This window comes from Chenopodium album, chromosome 27 (genome assembly GCF_948465745.1).
Source record: "Chenopodium album chromosome 27, dcCheAlbu1.1, whole genome shotgun sequence".
NCBI lineage: Eukaryota > Viridiplantae > Streptophyta > Magnoliopsida > Caryophyllales > Amaranthaceae > Chenopodium > Chenopodium album.
The window spans coordinates 29,979,881-29,997,878 of record NC_137860.1 but is presented as its reverse complement, the minus strand read 5'-3'; the positions used below and the strand labels follow the sequence as shown (position 1 = coordinate 29,997,878).

At 34.2% G+C, this 17,998-nt stretch overlaps 1 protein-coding gene and 1 non-coding gene across 2 annotated transcripts; both read left to right on the top strand.

The window, feature by feature from the left end:
• Positions 1–317: 317 nt before the first annotated feature.
• TRNAI-AAU (transfer RNA isoleucine (anticodon AAU)) lies at positions 318–391 on the top strand. Its single transcript has one exon. It is a non-coding gene; the product is annotated as a tRNA-Ile (tRNA).
• Positions 392–9,990: 9,599 nt separating this feature from the next.
• On the top strand, positions 9,991–11,531 carry LOC145621303 (uncharacterized). The gene has a single exon (XM_081676045.1). The coding sequence runs from the start codon at positions 10,168–10,170 to the stop codon at positions 11,164–11,166; it is 999 nt and encodes a 332-aa protein (XP_081532171.1). The 5' UTR covers positions 9,991–10,167; the 3' UTR covers positions 11,167–11,531.
• The last annotated feature ends 6,467 nt before the right edge of the window (positions 11,532–17,998 follow it).

Here is a 17,998-nt window from a genome sequence, read left to right as displayed (position 1 = left end):
AAACCTCAAGCATTTTATCAAGGCCAAAAATCTAAAATCTCAATATACATGAAGCTCAGCAAATTCTAGGTCATGTTAAGTCATCAAAGAGGCAATATTATTTCAATCCTTTATAATTTGCTCAATTTATCAATTAATATTCACATGCATTACATTATTCTTCTTTAATTACTCGTACATCTTATGTTAATTTTTTTTGTTATGGAATCTGATTTCTGTCACAATTATATTCCCATATGGAAATTACTTTCAAAGATTTAGCAAGAAAGTGGGAACATTAGAGAATAATATATAAATGTTCAATTACCTAACAACCTGGCCCATTAGCTCAGTTGGTTAGAGCGTGGTGCTAATAACGCCAAGGTCGCAGGTTCGACCCCTGCATGGGCCATTTTTTTCTTTTAATTTTTTTTTTCTTTTAATTTTTTGTGGGAATTGGTTAATTCAATTGCCTTGTAGAATTCATTTTCACAACTTATAAAATCTTACTGGGGTTTTAGTTAAATGTGATAATTTTTAAGATCAGATCATGTAAAAAAAAAAAAAAACAATCAATTTGCTAAAATAAGTTGGTACAAGTATTGCTCAAATGTATCATGAGATAGTTATTACGCATTAGTTTGACAGTCACAATTGAATTTTGATGATGTATATAATACCATACCTTATATTAGTAAAACTTAGCTAGAGATTGTATTTGTGGATCACTTGTACAAATATAGCAATCAACAATATATCATATATGTACTAGTGAAATTAAAGAAATACTAATATCTAATAAAATCCTGTAATTACATACATGCATTCGAAGTATCCATGCCAATGAAGTGTCATGATCTTGCTTAAAATGTTCAACTAGACAACTCATTATACCATTTATATGTCCAATTGGATCAAATTCACAAGTGAATTTATGAGGTTAAATATCATACAAAAACCACATATATATAATGTCTAAGTCAAAAAATTTATTCACATCACAATCAATCATACTATCATATTCATGGTGTTCTCATCTTTAAATGCAGGCTAATTATTCAAGCTAAGGAGCAATGCAAAAAGAGTACGTCGGTGCTTGACTTGTTGGACAAATGCGCAGGTGGTCCTTTTGACCTTGTCTTATTTGATGGCGATTGCATATGCTAAGACAAAATATTGGCTATTTGGTTGACAAAAACTTCTGACATATATGACCTTTGAGCATCTAATAAAATTTCAATTCCTCCATGAAGTAAGTGCTAAGATTGTATATTAGGACAATTAGTCAATTAGGTTATGTTATGTATTGCTAATTGGAGTTTTATTAACTTGAATAATGTAATCTTTCACATTCCAATTGAGTTGTGCAAAACGTAGGTGATTCATCAATTGATATGTGATTGTCGTTTGATAAACCCAAGTATACAGAGCAACTGTAACACCCAATGAAATAATGTGTAGGTAAGTATGATTGTTACACATAATATATAGTAAGCGTAACATTTTATATGGTTCCCTTTCATAACAAAAGGCGTGCTCATAACCAAATGTCTTTTTTCAAAGGTTAATGTGCTTTTCATAGACCTCATGAGACTCTAGAATGCCATTTGAGAGGTTGGAACTATACATCTGGTTTGTCTTTTAACTAATTGGTTATGAAGTATGAACAACCTTTGTTATTGATTCAAGATTATTTTGGGCCTTATGTAACCAACTAATAATGAGTGTATACTAAATTTTAATGTCCCTGAGATGCATTCTCTACCATTACTTAAATTTTTCACATCGGTCTTGAAAATCTAAGGTATTTATTTTTTTCACATCGGTCTTGAAAATCTACCATTACTTAAACAAAGACATACTCCTTAAAGTAAATTTATTTATTTTTTCTTGGGTTGATTGAACCATCATTCACCAAATGTCTGAAAAAGGTATATTTTCCCCCCTAAGAAATGGCAAGAATTAGCTAAATATTCGAGCTAAAAGAAAAAAAGAAGCCGGCAAAACATAGGTTAATTGGGCTAAAAAGGAGTGCGTAAAAAGCAAAGCTACTTGAGACCAACGACTTGGTAGTGTGTAGTTGTGTACTAATAAACAATAAACATAAACAAAGACATCTCGATTTCTCTAACCCTTGTCTTACTCATGCTTGGCTTTTCCATGCTTATTTACTTGTATTATTTTCCTCTTTTTTCTCAGCCTGCATTTTGTCAGATTCTTGTCTATGGTGTTTTATTCTTGAACCTCCATTTTCACCCCTTGTCTATGGCGTAGAAGATTGGAGTGAATGTCTAAATGTGAGCAGGTGGGGTTCGGGTTTGGTTTATGATCGATTTCGAGTCGTGATTAGAGGTTGCAATAGGATCATTTGGACAGGTTCGGGTCAAGTCATTTAGGGTTGGGCTAGGGCATTTATAAGTTTATTAACAATATGCTTATTTTAATAAATTAATAGGTCGGACAAGCAGGTTAGGTATGAATCTAGGTGAAACAATGATTTCAGGTAAAATTTGGATTTCGGAGTGGGTATTCGGGTTTCCGGGTTGGGTATCAAATATGGGTCAATTTTGTCAGGTCTACACATAATCTAGTTTATTGTAAGGAAAAAAGAGGTAGATAAACCAGTAATCATAAAATTATAAACATTTATCAAATAGGTGTTTTTTCTGTCTATTGGTTGGGTTTGGTATATATTTTTTAAATAATTGTCCGACTGGTTTAATATTATTTGCTAAAGAATCCATATGATTAATTAACCTTCTCTAAAACATGGGCCTTTCTCCTCTATAGTTTATCCTAATTTAATTTACTTGTTATAATATGTAATCTAGCCAAATTAAATATGACTCCCATTAATGATAGATCAAATAAAAGAAACTTGACTAACTAAAGAAACCCTAAAAAAATAAAAAGGAAGAAAAGGTTGAGGTGATGAGCTCGATTTCAGCACATAAAGTTGCAACTTTTTTGACTTATAATAAAGCAAAGAATTATGGGTGGAAATAATTTAGTTATGCTTAGATCAGTGTTTGGGACCTATGCACCTCTCTTGGTTCAAATATTAGTGCGGTTGGCAATTATTCATGTTTTGGGCTCTTTCTTTCTTTATAACCTAGAAATAGTAATAAACTTTATGTACACATATACTTAAATTTAGGCACGTCTCTGATGAGGTTGAGTATGTTCTTGTTCCTCCCGATCGATCCAAAAGAAAGACTAGCTAAAGGTGTTTTTCGGAAAGCTCATCGCATTACTAAAATTATTACTCAATTAGTAACGTTACATGTCTCAAATAGATGTTTCTCTTGTGAAAAAAACCATATAATCTACTTTGTGATTATAATTCCATGTCTAGACTAAACTTATCCAGCATAACGTGTCTAGACTATACTTATTGAAACATCTTTATATATGAAATATTTATATGATCAAATTCATGTATGGTATGTGTTTCGAAAGGTGAAAAGCACATACATATGGTTCTAACGTGAACCCGTATGATTTGAGATATGACTTAGTTTAATTTGTTAGAAGGATTTTCCGGTTCAACATAAACATGTTTAAGTTTAGAGACACTCATACCCACCAAAGAGGAAGAAGCAACATCGGATGCTCGAAAAATGAGAGTATACAACAGTTAAGATTAGTAAGGTAGGCAAAGAACATTTAATAGTTGACAGAGGATGATACTTGAATTTGGCATTACTAGTATGGAGTCCCCACAAGTGTAACAGGTTATACTTGTAGAAATTGAAGGTCAGGTGATACTTTTGCAATATAGTGACCCAATTTTGTTATACTTGTACAATTTACACTCTTATTTCGTACTCAATACTATTAATTTGTTGCTAACTTGCTACATTATTCAAATCAAGCTCCAATCGACATTGCTAATGGTGGATATTTTCAACCCTCTTTTTCATAATGGGTAAACACATCGAGTCCATTAAACAAGTGGGTCAAGTCAGTGTTCGCATACGAGTATAATTTTCTCATAGATGTGACATGCCTCAACTTATTTTTACTTAACAGTCTTGCTAAATCCAAACTAATAAGTTCTTACTACAAGGGCAAATGATAAGAATCGATCGATCTTTAAAACTTAGAGAGAAGCAATAACCACCCAAGAATCTAAGATACCCCTCACACATGACCACGAGCTCGACACGACAAGACTTAATAATGATAAAGGCCCAGTCCAAAAAAAGAAAATCCCATCTGTAAAAACCTAAGGTATGAAAAAGGGTAGTAGTATTTCCTTTGCTTACCCCATCTTCCTTCCCTTTCCTTTTGAAGTCGAATTAGCCACTTTACGAGTCACTCACTCTTCCTTTCCCATTTGTAAAACTGTGTTCTGCAACTCTCTACTTTCTTCTTGTTGAGGATAGCCTGGTTCAGGCCCAGGCCCAACACATAGAAAAGCCCAGATCTCGTGTGTGTTAAGTTTGTTAAGTTAGTTACAACTATTTTATTCCTTTGTCTTTTAGTGAGCTATAAATACTCTCTTACAGCTGTGTAAAAAGTAGTTGATTGTATTAATTTCTCAAATACATTCTCAATAATATTCTCTCTCTTTTCCTCCCAAAATTGTTCTTTACTGGTTGTCAACAATGGAGAAATCGTGACTTTGACATGGTATCAGAGCGATCGATGTTGGGATTCTGAAGTTTTTTTTCGCTGCGATTTTCGTCGAGTTTCATCTGGTTTGATTGTTCTACTTTCTTCGATTATTTTTGATTCTGATTTTGTGATTCTTAGCTTGTGTTCATTGAATTGGTGGATTGAGGTTGAAGTTTTTTTTTGGAATTATTCTCTGGATTTTTTGATTCAATCGATTGATTGATCTTCTGTTTTGTTGAGTATTCTGAAGCTTGAAGTATTGTAGAAGAATCTGGGTTGTTTCAGATCGTCTGGGTTTATAGATTGATTGAATATTTGATTGTTTGAAGGATTTCTGCTGTTTGATTCTTGGATTTGTTTCTGATTTCTGATTTTCTTTGAAGTTTGAGAGCTGTTCTTTGAATTGATTGATTGTTGTTTTAAAATGGGTTCAATGGATTCTGATAATTCTAGGGTTCTTGAACTTACTCAAGATCCAAGCACAATTTACTATATACATCCTTCTGATAATAGTATGCATAAGTTCATTTCTGAAGTTTTTGATGGTGACAATTATTCTTCCTGGAAAAGATCAATGGTAATTGGGTTGTCAACTAAAAATAAGTTGAGTTTTGTTGATGGAACTTTATCTGTTCCTACTTCTGGGAGTGATACATATAAGGCATGGGTCAGATGCAATGATCTTGTAATAGGATGGATTTTGGGTGTCTTAGGACCTGTGACCAAGAAGAGTGTCTTTTTCTATAAAACTGCAAGAGAAATGTGGAAAGATTTGGAAGAGAGATATGGTCAAGTTTCTTCCACTGAGTTATATGGGATTCAAGAGGAAATTTCTGCAGTTCATCAAGGAACTGAAGAAATAGCTGAATTTTTTGCAAAGATTAAAGTTCTTTGGGATCAGCTTGATGATGTTAACCCTATTCCTGTTTGCACCTGTAATGGATGTACTTGTAATGTCACTGGGAAGTTTTTGAAGATTCAGCAGGATTATAGGTTGTTACAATTTCTCATGAAGTTAAAGGATGAATACAAACAAGTCAGAAGTAATATTCTAATGATGCAACCTCTTCCTACTCTACCTTTGGCATATAGGATGCTACTGCAAGAACAGAAACACAAACAAATCAGTGACAGTGGTTCTGTTGGAACTTCTTCTGAGGCTTTTGCTTTTGCAGCAGATAAAAGAAGGTTCAATGATAGGTCTAATTTTCAGACAAACAATTTTCAATCAAGTGGCAGATTTGGTCAGAATAACCACTCTCAGTCTTATGGTTCTCAGTCTTATGGTTTCAAAGGAAATTTTCAAGGAAGAGGCAATACTACTGGTTATAAAGGAAGAAATATGTTTTTCTGTGATCACTGCAAAATGAATGGGCATACTATGGATAGGTGTTTCAAGTTAAAAGGTTATCCACCTGATTATAAGACTAATACTCAGAAGAAATTTGCTAATATGGTTCAAGGTGATGGTTCTTTTGCTACTGAACAAGGTGTTAGCAACTGTAATGATGAAGATCTTGTCTCAGCAACTTTTACAAGGGGACAGTATACTAAGCTGATGAATTTTCTTGATAATTCCAAGGAAGAAAATTCTGTGAATACAGCTGGTTTCAAAGAAGAGCACAAGTCTGCAGCAAATTTTGCAGGTAAAATGTGTCTTTTTTCTGCTTTTAAACATGGATGGATTATTGATAGTGGGGCTACAGATCACATTTGTTATGATTTGTCTCTGTTTGATTCTTTTTCTGCTGTGCAAGATAGAGATAATACTATTACCATTCCTGATGGCAGTGAGGTGTCTGTTTCCAAAATAGGAGAAGTAACCTTAGAACAGAACATAGTTCTTAAAAATGTCCTTTATGTCCCTGAGTTCCAATTCAACCTAATATCTGTTCATAAACTTTGTAAGGACTTAAATTGTAGTGTTAAGTTTACCTCTGATTCTTGTATTATACAGGATCATTCCTTGACCAGGGAAACTGTTCTTGGTAGACAGAAATCTGGGTTATATCATGCTGGTGATAGAGTGCAACCTATTCCTTATGATGATTCTAGCTCTCTCAATTCTGATGACTCTTCTGCTACTGTAAGTAATCATACAGTTACTTATGCTAGCTCAGAGACTAATAATGCTAAGCTTTGGCACTTAAGACTTGGGCATATTCCTTTTAAACAAATAGGTTTTATTGTTCCAGAAATAAAAAATAAAAGTTTGTGTGATAGCATTTGTCAAATTTGTCCTAAAGCTAGGCAGACTAGACTATCTTTTCCATGTAGTGAAATAAAAACTCATGCTCCTTTTGAATTAATACATGTTGATATTTGGGGGCCTCTTAGGTTCAAAACTCATAATGGCTGCTCTATGTTTCTTACTATTGTTGATGATTTTACTAGAATGACTTGGATTCATATGCTCAATTTTAAATCTGATGCTGTTCAAATTCTTTTTGACTTTGTTACTTTTGCTGAAAAACAACATGGTTGTCCTGTTAAGTGTATAAGGTCAGATAATGCAAAAGAATTTACTGAGGGTAAAATTGTTGATCTATATACTGGGAAAGGTATACATCATCAGTCTAGTTGTGTAGATACTCCACAACAAAATGGTATTGTAGAAAGAAAACACAAACATTTGCTAGAAACAGCCAGAGCACTTTATTTTCAGTCTAAAGTTCCTCAAAGATATTGGGGGGAGTGTGTTCTAAGTGCAGCTCATTTGATAAATAGAATGCCTTTGTCAGTCTTAAATAATCAAACTCCATATCAGAAACTTTATGGAAAGCCTCCTAATCTTTCTCATTTAAGAGTTTTTGGTTGTCTTTGTTATGTCTCAACTTCTAAAGTTGGAAGAACTAAGTTTGACCCTAGGGCAGATCCTTGTGTTTTCATAGGGTACTCACCCACTCAAAAAGGTTATAAAGTTTTGCATTTGGAGAATAATGTGATTTCTATAAGTAGGGATGTCCACTTTCATGAACAAAATTTTCCTTTTCATATTTCTAACACAAAAGATTCTGTTCCTTTCCAATTCTTTTTACCAAATCAAAATGATGATCATATCTTTATTGATCCTTTTTTGGATATAACAGAAGGTTATCCTAATGCTAGAATGTTACCTACTAACAGTTCTTCTTCTTCTCCTAATTCTTCTACTCAAGGTACTTCTTCTACTGAAGATACAGATTATAGTTCTAATTTCACTAATAGTCAATATAATTCTATTTCTTCTTCAAATTCTTCAACTCTTCCTTATTCCCCTCAATCTGTTTCTAGTTCCAGTTCTTCTGAGATTTCTGATATTCTTTCAAGGTTAGTTCCTAATGAAAATACTGACATTAGAAAGTCTACAAGGCCTAGACAGATTCCAGCCTGGAGAAATGATTATGACTGTAGCATGACTTCTAGGTCTTCAAAAAAGGCTAATTTGTCTCATTGGTGTAATCTAGTTTGTTATTCTAACATTCCTGAGTCTAAAAAGGCATTAGCTGTTCTTTCTTCTTCTCTAAAAGAACCAAAAACTTATAAAGAAGCTTCTAAAAGTTCTGATTGGATTGAGGCCATGAACAAAGAGATTGATGCACTAGAAAAGAATCAGACATGGGAAATGGTTGATCTTCCTGCTGGAAAAAAACCCATAGGATGTAAATGGGTGTTTAAAATAAAGCTGAAAGCAGATGGAACAATAGAAAGGTTCAAGGCAAGACTTGTTGCAAAAGGTTATACACAGAAGTTTGGAATAGATTATGAAGAAACATTTTCTCCTGTTGTGAAAATGTCTACAATCAGATGTGTGATAGCTTTGGCTGCTAGTAAAGGTTGGGATATGTTTCAATTGGATGTCAATAATGCTTTTCTGCATGGAGATCTCAATGAGGAGATTTATATGGTTCTGCCAGAAGGTTTAAAGGGTGCTCTGGGAAAAGTCTTAAAACTCAACAAGTCTTTATATGGGTTAAAGCAAGCTTCAAGACAGTGGTATGCAAAATTAGTGACAGAGCTTGCAAAGAAAGGGTTTGTGCAGAGTCATAGTGATGCATCTATGTTCTTAAAAAGGAATCAAGGGAAGATTACTATTGCTGCCATCTATGTGGATGACATAATATTAACTGGAGATGACTCAGAAGCTATTCTAGACCTGAAACAACATCTTGACAGGGTTTTCAGTATCAAAGATCTAGGGAAGCTCAGCTACTTTCTTGGAATAGAAGTGACTTATCTTGATGAAGGAGTGGTCTTGACTCAGAAGAAGTTTACTCAAGAATTGTTGACAGAATGTGATTTTTCTCTTGACAAAAGTGCTGTTACTCCTTTACCACAAAATCTGAAGTTGTCTGCTGGAGATGGTGTTCTGTTACCTGATGCTTCTTTGTACAGGAGTCTGATAGGGAAGCTGAATTTTTTGACAAACACAAGACCAGATCTTGCTTATACAGTCCAGCATTTGAGTCAATTCATGCAAAATCCTAGAGTTCCTCATTGGGAAGCTTTGCAACATACATTGAGATATGTTTACCATACAGCAGGGCAAGGAATTCTGTTACAAGCTTCAAATGCTTTGACACTTCAAGCATTTAGTGATTCGGATTGGGGTGCCTGTGTTGATAGCAGAAAGAGTATAACTGGTTATGTTTTGCAACTAGGCTCCTCTCCTATTAGTTGGAAGTCCAAGAAGCAAGCAACTACATCTAAATCATCATCAGAGTCTGAATACAGAGCTATGGCTTGTGCTGCTGCTGAAGTTACATGGATGGTCAGACTACTACAAGAGCTTGGGGTTTCTAATTTACTACCTGTCACTCTTCATTGTGACAACCAGTCAGCATTACATATTGCAAGAAATCCAGTTTTTCACGAGAGGACAAAGCATATAGAAATCGACTGCCACTTCACTAGAGAAAAAGTGATGGAAGGACTAATTCAGTTGACTTATCTTCCAACAAAGTCTCAGCTTGCAGATGTTTTTACAAAAATTCTGCCTTCTGCTCAATTTTCTGAGTTATTGTCCAAGCTAGGACTGTTCAAGCCACAGTCTAGCTTGAGGGGGGGTGTTGAGGATAGCCTGGTTCAGGCCCAGGCCCAACACATAGAAAAGCCCAGATCTCGTGTGTGTTAAGTTTGTTAAGTTAGTTACAACTATTTTATTCCTTTGTCTTTTAGTGAGCTATAAATACTCTCTTACAGCTGTGTAAAAAGTAGTTGATTGTATTAATTTCTCAAATACATTCTCAATAATATTCTCTCTCTTTTCCTCCCAAAATTGTTCTTTACTGGTTGTCAACAATGGAGAAATCGTGACTTTGACACTTCTCTAGTTTCCATTTACTCTTCTCTAACCCCCCTTTTCTTCTTCAATCATATTCGCACCAAATTATTACAAACTTCATTTTAATTTCCAATAATCAATTTAAAGAAAAACCCCAAAAGAAAAAATGGAAGAAAAACAACAAATTAAGCTGATAAAACCAAACTTATCCCATAAAATTTTTGATGGGTTTATTAATTTGGTAGTGTAAATCACTACTATTAATGGTTAATTGTTGATAATCAATTGAAAATTTGGCGGCGAAGATGGAAGCGAGCACGGCCCCACCAGGGTACATAACAAATCAACAAGGGCCGCCGGTGACGGTGATAAACCAACAGTCGGCGGGCCATTACCGGGCCCCAAGCGGGCATGTGGGGCCCGTAATAGGAGTGTTAGCGGTGATTGCGGTGTTGGGTATTTTAGCTGGGTTAGTTGGGAGATTGTGTGGTGGGAGGTCTGTAATGGGGTATGGCCCACGTTTCGATGTTGAAGCTTGGTTAGAGGCTAAGTGTTCTTCTTGTCTTGATGGTCATGTTGCTCCTTCTTCGCATCGGCCGCAGCCGCATATGCATATGAACACGCACATTGCTATGGAGAGTATTCCTGCTGCTGTCCACGGCAGCGGTGGTGGTGGTGATCATGATCATGGTCGTGGTGAGAATGTTTCGTTGCGGCTGCAACCCGGGTTGCAGCCGCAGCAAGTGGAGCGGATGCAGCAGCATCCAGAGGTGATGTTGCGGCCGCAACAACAGCAGCAGCAGCAGCAGCATCCGGAGGTGTTGTTGCGGCCGCAACAGAAGCAGAAACAGAAACAGGAACAACAGCAGCAGCAGCAGCAGCATTCAGAGGTGTTGTTGCGGCCGCTACCAATACAACACGGGCAGGGTGGTGTTGGGCGTCCAGAGGGTGAGATGAGAGTTGTAAGGGATCAAGAAGAGAAGCGGGGGAAGGAAGTGGATGAGGGTGTTGAGGATGAGGATAGTATGAGTGATTTTTCTGATCATTCAGATGAAGAATGTCACCATGATGACCATGATTATGAACACGAACACGAACACGAATTACAACAGCACCCGCAACAGCAGCTTCATCGGCAGCAGCAGCTGCAGCAACAACATCATCAGCAGCTGCTGCAGCACCAGCAACATCAGCAGCTGCTGCAGCAGCAACAACAACATCAGCAGCAGTTGCGACAACGAGAGCTGCATCAGCTGCAGCAGCAACAACAACAACAACAACAACAGCCTTATCCACCGCATTGATGTATTTTAATTTGTTGATTAATTGGTGAAATTAGTTTTTGATTTTGTGAACTTGTAGAAAACCAAGTGAAAATACTAAGGGGTACAAATATTATTAGTCTATTTACCAACCCAATTTTTATGTGTGTAAGTGTCAATCATCTTTTTTTGTAATTTATTGTTGATTACTCCAATATTTTAGAATTGGAATTAGAATTTAATCCATGATAGATCTTATTGATTCGTATTTAGGCCACTAGGCCATCCGTGTAATATATACTTACTCGAACATATGAGCAATTCTTTCGTAAGATGATCTTACATAAACTTATGAATTGCCCATTTTTCTTGTAATGGGTAGTTTCGTTGAACAACCACTTTTGTATACACCCGGTTTACTGAGTGTCACTTTTGTCAAATTAAGTGTCACTTTTGTCAAATTTATCAATGAAACATAAATAACTCTTATATATGTCAAAGTAACTTTTGTACGTTTTAGTGTAACTTTTGCTCATTTTATTGAACATCCGTTTTATTTAAAATTTTGTGTTCCTTGAAATATGATCTTCGTTACAAAAGTTGTAAGAAAGATGGGTCTGATCGGCAAAAATCCACTGTAATAATGTTTATGAGAAGCCAAAATTATTGGTGTCCAAAAATCATGTTGTTTCTTTCATAAATTTTAGCAGGACAATCTGCACCTGATCTAACAGGTCCCCCATTCACATTCTAAACATCTGAAACTGGTGAATTACTAGCATTACAGCTGGTTTACTCATGTAAACTGTAGTGTACTCTCTAGTTGCATTGCATGCTCATCATTTGAAGTCTTGTGACCTACAAAAATTTGGTCTTGCTAATTTTTGAGAGTTCTAAATTTAGCTTTCATTTTTTAGGTGGAATTATTATAGAAGCCCAAAGATGGGGGCCCAAAGATTAGTTAACTTAAGTCATAGTAGACCAAGTGGAAATGTGACAGATACAAAGTCACACTTTCGATTTTTAGATTTTATATTTTGATATATCTATCTCAAATTTCAGTTAAACAACAATGCACATTTGCTTGTTACTGAAAAAAAAAAGTACATTTGAAAAATAAGGACAATTATATTGTGTAATTGTTCATCTTAAGTAAATAACTAACTACCCATTTTTACAAAATGGAGATGAGAAAATAAAAATAAAAGAAAGAAAGATTAATATTTTGATTAGGTGTATATTTTATGCACCTGAATACCTTTATGATATAAGTTCGACGTACCTAGAATTAGGCATGGCCAAGTTGGCACAAAATGACCCTGAGGGGTTGGCTCGATCATCAATCCACTCATTTTTAACTAATTAATAATATATTTCAAATTATTAAGGGGTCCATTAGCACAACATGATAAGTAGCACGACGGAATATGTTCAAACCTTGTTTAGATTGACATAACACAAATTTTTCTTGGCCTATTTCTGTTACGGCCCGTTAGATCACGAGGCTCACTAGCATGGCACACATCCGACCTATCATCTAGGTAGCCATAACATGTGAGTACATGCTACAAAAAGAGCCATACCTTCAATTTGGAGTCCTAGTCTCCTAGAATATGACGACTACTGCTACATAAAAGGTCCACACCATCGTGGGCATCAATCTTATGATGGGACTTTTGCTTTCATTCTTTTCTTCATCCAATTACAAGAAAGATCATGTATGACTATATTAGTGGTGATGGGATTGAAGTGGTCACACTCGGATGCATGCTCATGCTCACTTTGTGATGATCGTGGAGGATCAACTATACAATTCATTTTGCTTCAACTTTAAGTTAATCCAATCTAATTTAATCAATGTGTTGCTAACTCGTAACAAATTATGCCAAATTATTATGGTGCCGAACCAAGCCAGTTTCTAATAAATTGAGATTCGGCCTAGTAATCTAAATTTAAGGATGATTTTGAGTTTTTATTTTTTATGAATCATAACCAAGTCACTAATACTAGTGCGAGTGGTATGTAACACATTTAAACATGCATTACCTCACCTTTTATTTCCAAAATGTGTTTTTTCAGTGTTTACTGTGGTTGTGAAGAAGCATTAACTGCAATAAGCTATATACATGCCTATAAGCCTATAGTTAATTACTATTAAGGTGCATAGTGATAACACTTGATTATTGCTTATCTTAGTGGCAGCAATAAACTTAAGAATAATGGCTATATCATCAAAGGAATTGAAGTAGCCTAGACTAATATTTACCAATTTCTTGGTGGTCCTCATTTTAATCATATAGTGGGGAAGTTGGTCCACGATTCATCCAATTGGTAAAAAGAAATTGGTAGTGATAGTAGCTATGGAGTACTGCGTAGTACTGTAGTAGTATTTTGCTAAACGTTTTTTTTATATGATTTCAATCAATGTGACTTATTATTAAGAGACAAATGGAGTAAGTAAATACCTGAACCTGGGAAAAATTCTTTAACATTCTTGGTATATGCTTAGAGTCATAGTATTCCATTGGACTGACTTCATCTCGACCAACCTTCCTCTTCTTGTCTTAAGGTAGCGCGAAGAATTTCCTAACCATGAGCTCGAGTTACTCATAGAAACACCCATCTTAGCTATTAGAACACCAGTGTTGTTAATATCGCCATGACTTTCATAGAAGTGATTATTTGAGGTAAAATGGGAGAAAGATCAAAGATTGGGATTACTTCAGTTGCCTATATGATGGGTTTAGGCCTATGCTTAATGGGTTGAATGAATGCAGGATCAATTTCTCCCTTTGTACGTAAGAGGGGTGCTATATTTATTTGTGATCAAAGCTACGTGAAAACTAAGTACTTCTAACAAATTTGAGGCTAGGGCTGAGTATACGTGCAACTTTGACTTAATAATTCAAATTATTAGACTAGATTTTAAACTTAAATTTAAATTTCTCTGAAGTACATAGGGATTGTTTTAGGATATTATGATCAAATAAGAGGTTATTTAGAGTATAAAGTTCATGTGAAGACCGATGTCACTTTTAAATCCAATCACTTTGAAAGAATGACGAATTGCAATTTTAAAATTGTACGGGTTTAAATAAGTAATGACTAGTTGGCTTTTAATTACTTTTATTTATAGGCTTGTTCCCCTCCTACAAAATTAAGTACTATTGCTTATTATTACTAACTAGGAATCAACTATTTAAGGTGCATAATGATAAAGCATTGATTGCTTTGCTTAATTAATGGCATAATAGTTACCCCTTTTTTGGTGGTCCTATTTTACTTTGATTTAGTAAGATAGAAGTTGGTCCATGGATTCAATCAATAGGAAAGATGTAGTAGTGATAAACTGATACAAGTAACAATAGTTTATCGCACACCATGATTAGTATTGGTCGAGCACATTACGTTGAGCTTATTCTAGCTAGTTGTGAGAAGCTTCTAGATAGGTAGTACATACACATCTCACGCATTCACACTAAAAATAAATTAGATACAAAAATATTATGTTGCCCTCCTTTATACACGTGCACACACATAAAAGCAAACCTTACAATAAGAATCTACATTTTTACTTAGCGCACCTAAATGCTCTATAAATAATCTAAAATGACAAGTAAGGCGCGTATAAACTATTCACATGTCAATAAATATCCTTTGATATACCTTTACTCGTTATTTATCGATTGACATACGAGCTTCTTAAGCATACTAAAATCATAAATGTGGCTGCCCTTAGACAAGAAGTGCATAATTTGACCCAAATGAGAAAAGAACCAGGTTTGGAACAATGACCCATTCACCATCTGATTTTCGCCGGACTTATATACCCCCAACATCAAAAGTGATGCTAAGATTTTTTTTGATAAAGTGCTACTTTAATTAGATTTATACGTACTATATGCTTTTAATCAAATGTAAAGTCGTACAAAATGGATTTTGAGGTGTTTTTATTGTTTTTGAAATGTTATGAATCTATGCCGTTTGCAATGATGGTTGCAATAATGGCGATCATGCTTTAAATAGGCTTTTTAAATAATTATTGACATCGGCCCTAAGAACTACTATACTCTAAAAGTGATTGAACTAAGTGTAAAGATTAAAGAATAAAGGTCTATTAATTAGATAATCAAATAATGGAACTATTGGCATAAAAACCCATCTCTCTTAAAACCATTTTTTTGTGGTGCAATCATCTAGCCAATAAGTTATTAAGTTAGCGCATGTTCTATGCAGCCTTATTTCAGTTCAGTTCATTTTAGTTTAATTCAGTTCAGTTCTATTGTTTTCAGTAAATCGAAACAGACCCTCAAAAAGTGTTAAAAGACTAAAGTATATTTGAAACAACGAGCTAGCTAGTTATGTTGTAGTAATACTTATTTACTTTTATTCTCCATATTAATAATTATGTTATAGTCATATTTGCTTTTATCGGTCATCAAATAGACCGATAGACATCAAAAGAACAAAAATGAGACTCATCTATGTTACAATTAATTTGGAATAATAAGAGTATATACTCTATATGCACTAAAAGTTCAATCGCTAAGTCCTAAAGCATAAAATAGGAAAGAATCAAACCTATTACAACTACATAGTCGCACAAATTTATAAGCTTCATAATAATGATAGAAACAAAATTGCTTTTGTTAGTGGCAACAATAAACGAACATACTTCATATGAACAATGCCTCTATGATCAATATAATGGAAGTGTCACAAGCTAAGTGTGTAATTATTTATCATTGTTTTGGTGGTCCTCATTTTAATCATTTAGATTAGTGGGAAAGTTGGTCCACAGATCCAATTAGAAAAGAAAAAATTAGTGACACTAAACTATTAACTAGTGCACTTTCCGTGGTACCACAATATAAATAAATACTCTCTTGTAGAATTAGAGTTGCTACCTTTTATTTAGAATAATTCTTCCATTTTTTTCTAGTTGCAACACACTTTATTACGATATTTAAGAAAAGTAGATTTCACATAAAGGTTGTTAGAAGTATAACCAAGATGTGCTTCAAATAAAGGTAATAATACATTTTTTACCATAAAAATCTTTCTTTTATAGTGTGTTGAAGCTAATGTGACATTTCTATTTTATGAAAGGATTGCAACTATAATCTAGGGATATGAGTGTAACAATCTCTCTCACCATACTGTAAATCAAATTCATCGATTACTATAATCTGTTCGATACGATAACGCAGATTTATGAAAAAATAATTTGAGAAGATTATGTAGCCCTTGTACTATTTTCCTTCTACTTTAATAAAATGAGTATAATACCATGCATGATGCTCTACATGAACATACAAGCATCTTCTTTTCACTAAATTTTACTAAGACAAAATTTTTTAATAGTAGAGAAATTAAATAAATTGCAAAAGGTACTTTTATGTAAAACTTCATTTTTTAACATGTCAACATTATGAACTCTAAATCAATAGTGATTATTATTGTACTATTGCTCCAATTCAATATAATGCATGAATTAATTAAAAGTCTATTAACAAGAAAAAACAAAGCATATGGAAGACAAAAACTGCTTTGCTTATTAATTAGGATAATGCAATAATCTTGTCTAATCTCTTTTGTAATTTTACTTAATTTTTCAACTGTTCTACTGTAATTAATTTCTTATTCAACTATTAATTCCAATGTGACTATATCATGAACTAAAAAGCAGGGACATAGTCAAGAATATGAGACAGATACTACAAGTAGTAGCAGAAAACAAGTTGAGATTAAATTTTGTATTTTCCCATTCTGACCTATTTATTGACTTAACGACCACCCTTCCCCTTCTTAAACAGACACTGACTACATGCCAGATACTAGAGTGTGAATTCAGGAAACATAATTCTTGGAATAATTTAAGAATTTAAGGCTGAAATCAGCAAAAACTTGTATACAACGAGTGTCTGAGTAGTTGAGTTAAAAACCTACAATAAGTTTCTTTTCCAAAAAAAAAAAAAATACCCAGCTACATTAAGGGTCTGTTCTTATACGTTGAAATTCAGTTCAGTTCAGTTCAGCATCTAATTTCCTTCTCTTGTAAAATAATCATTTCAGTTCAGTTCAGTTCATCCCAGTTCGGTTCAGTTCAGTCAATGAGAACATGCTCTAAGTGTTTTCGCCTTAACATTATCAAATAACATGATTAAGTAACAAAAACTTGTATTTGTATACAACAAGGTAGTAGAGTAGTGTAGTTATACGTGTATATTACTCCGGGTATGATACAATAATTTGCATGAGCAACTTCATATAATGTAAATACTACCTCCGGTCCAAGTTAGTTATAATTTTGGAATATTTTATATCTCACAAATAATACTCCAAAATTGCAACTAACTTGGACCGGAGGTAGTATATAATGTTGCTTTTAACGCGTTTAGAGATGACAATTGGTTAAGTCTGATGTATACAAGACCTATCGGATTTATTTTATAATGAGAAGTAATTGTGATCTTGAAGCTTCTTTTCATGCACCATCTACCAATGTGAGTAAGGGTGGTGAAGACTGTGGGGTCCACTTGTGGGGAAGGCCAGGGCCAGGGGTTTAACCTTCTTGAAGCTTCTCAAACATTTTTTATAGAAAGGAAAAAGGCAATTTGTAAATTGACCCGACAAATTTGCATCCTATTTTTAGATAAACAAAGGTTGATAATTGAATCATTCATGAAAAGAAAAATTGTAAGTTAGCTTTAATTAGAAGCCAAAAAAGATCAACAGATCCCAAGTGTAATTATATGGCTAGTTAGCTTAAGAATTACTCAGTACTCCATACTCATTGCCAATAGTATTACAATTTCAATTACACATCCTCGGATTACTTGGATTGAATACGTGTTATATACTTATATATGTT

Coding starts and splice junctions, on each gene's coding strand:
- LOC145621303 (XM_081676045.1), top strand. CDS start 10,168: ATGGAAGCGAGCACGGCCCCACCAGGGTACATAACAAATCAACAAGGG.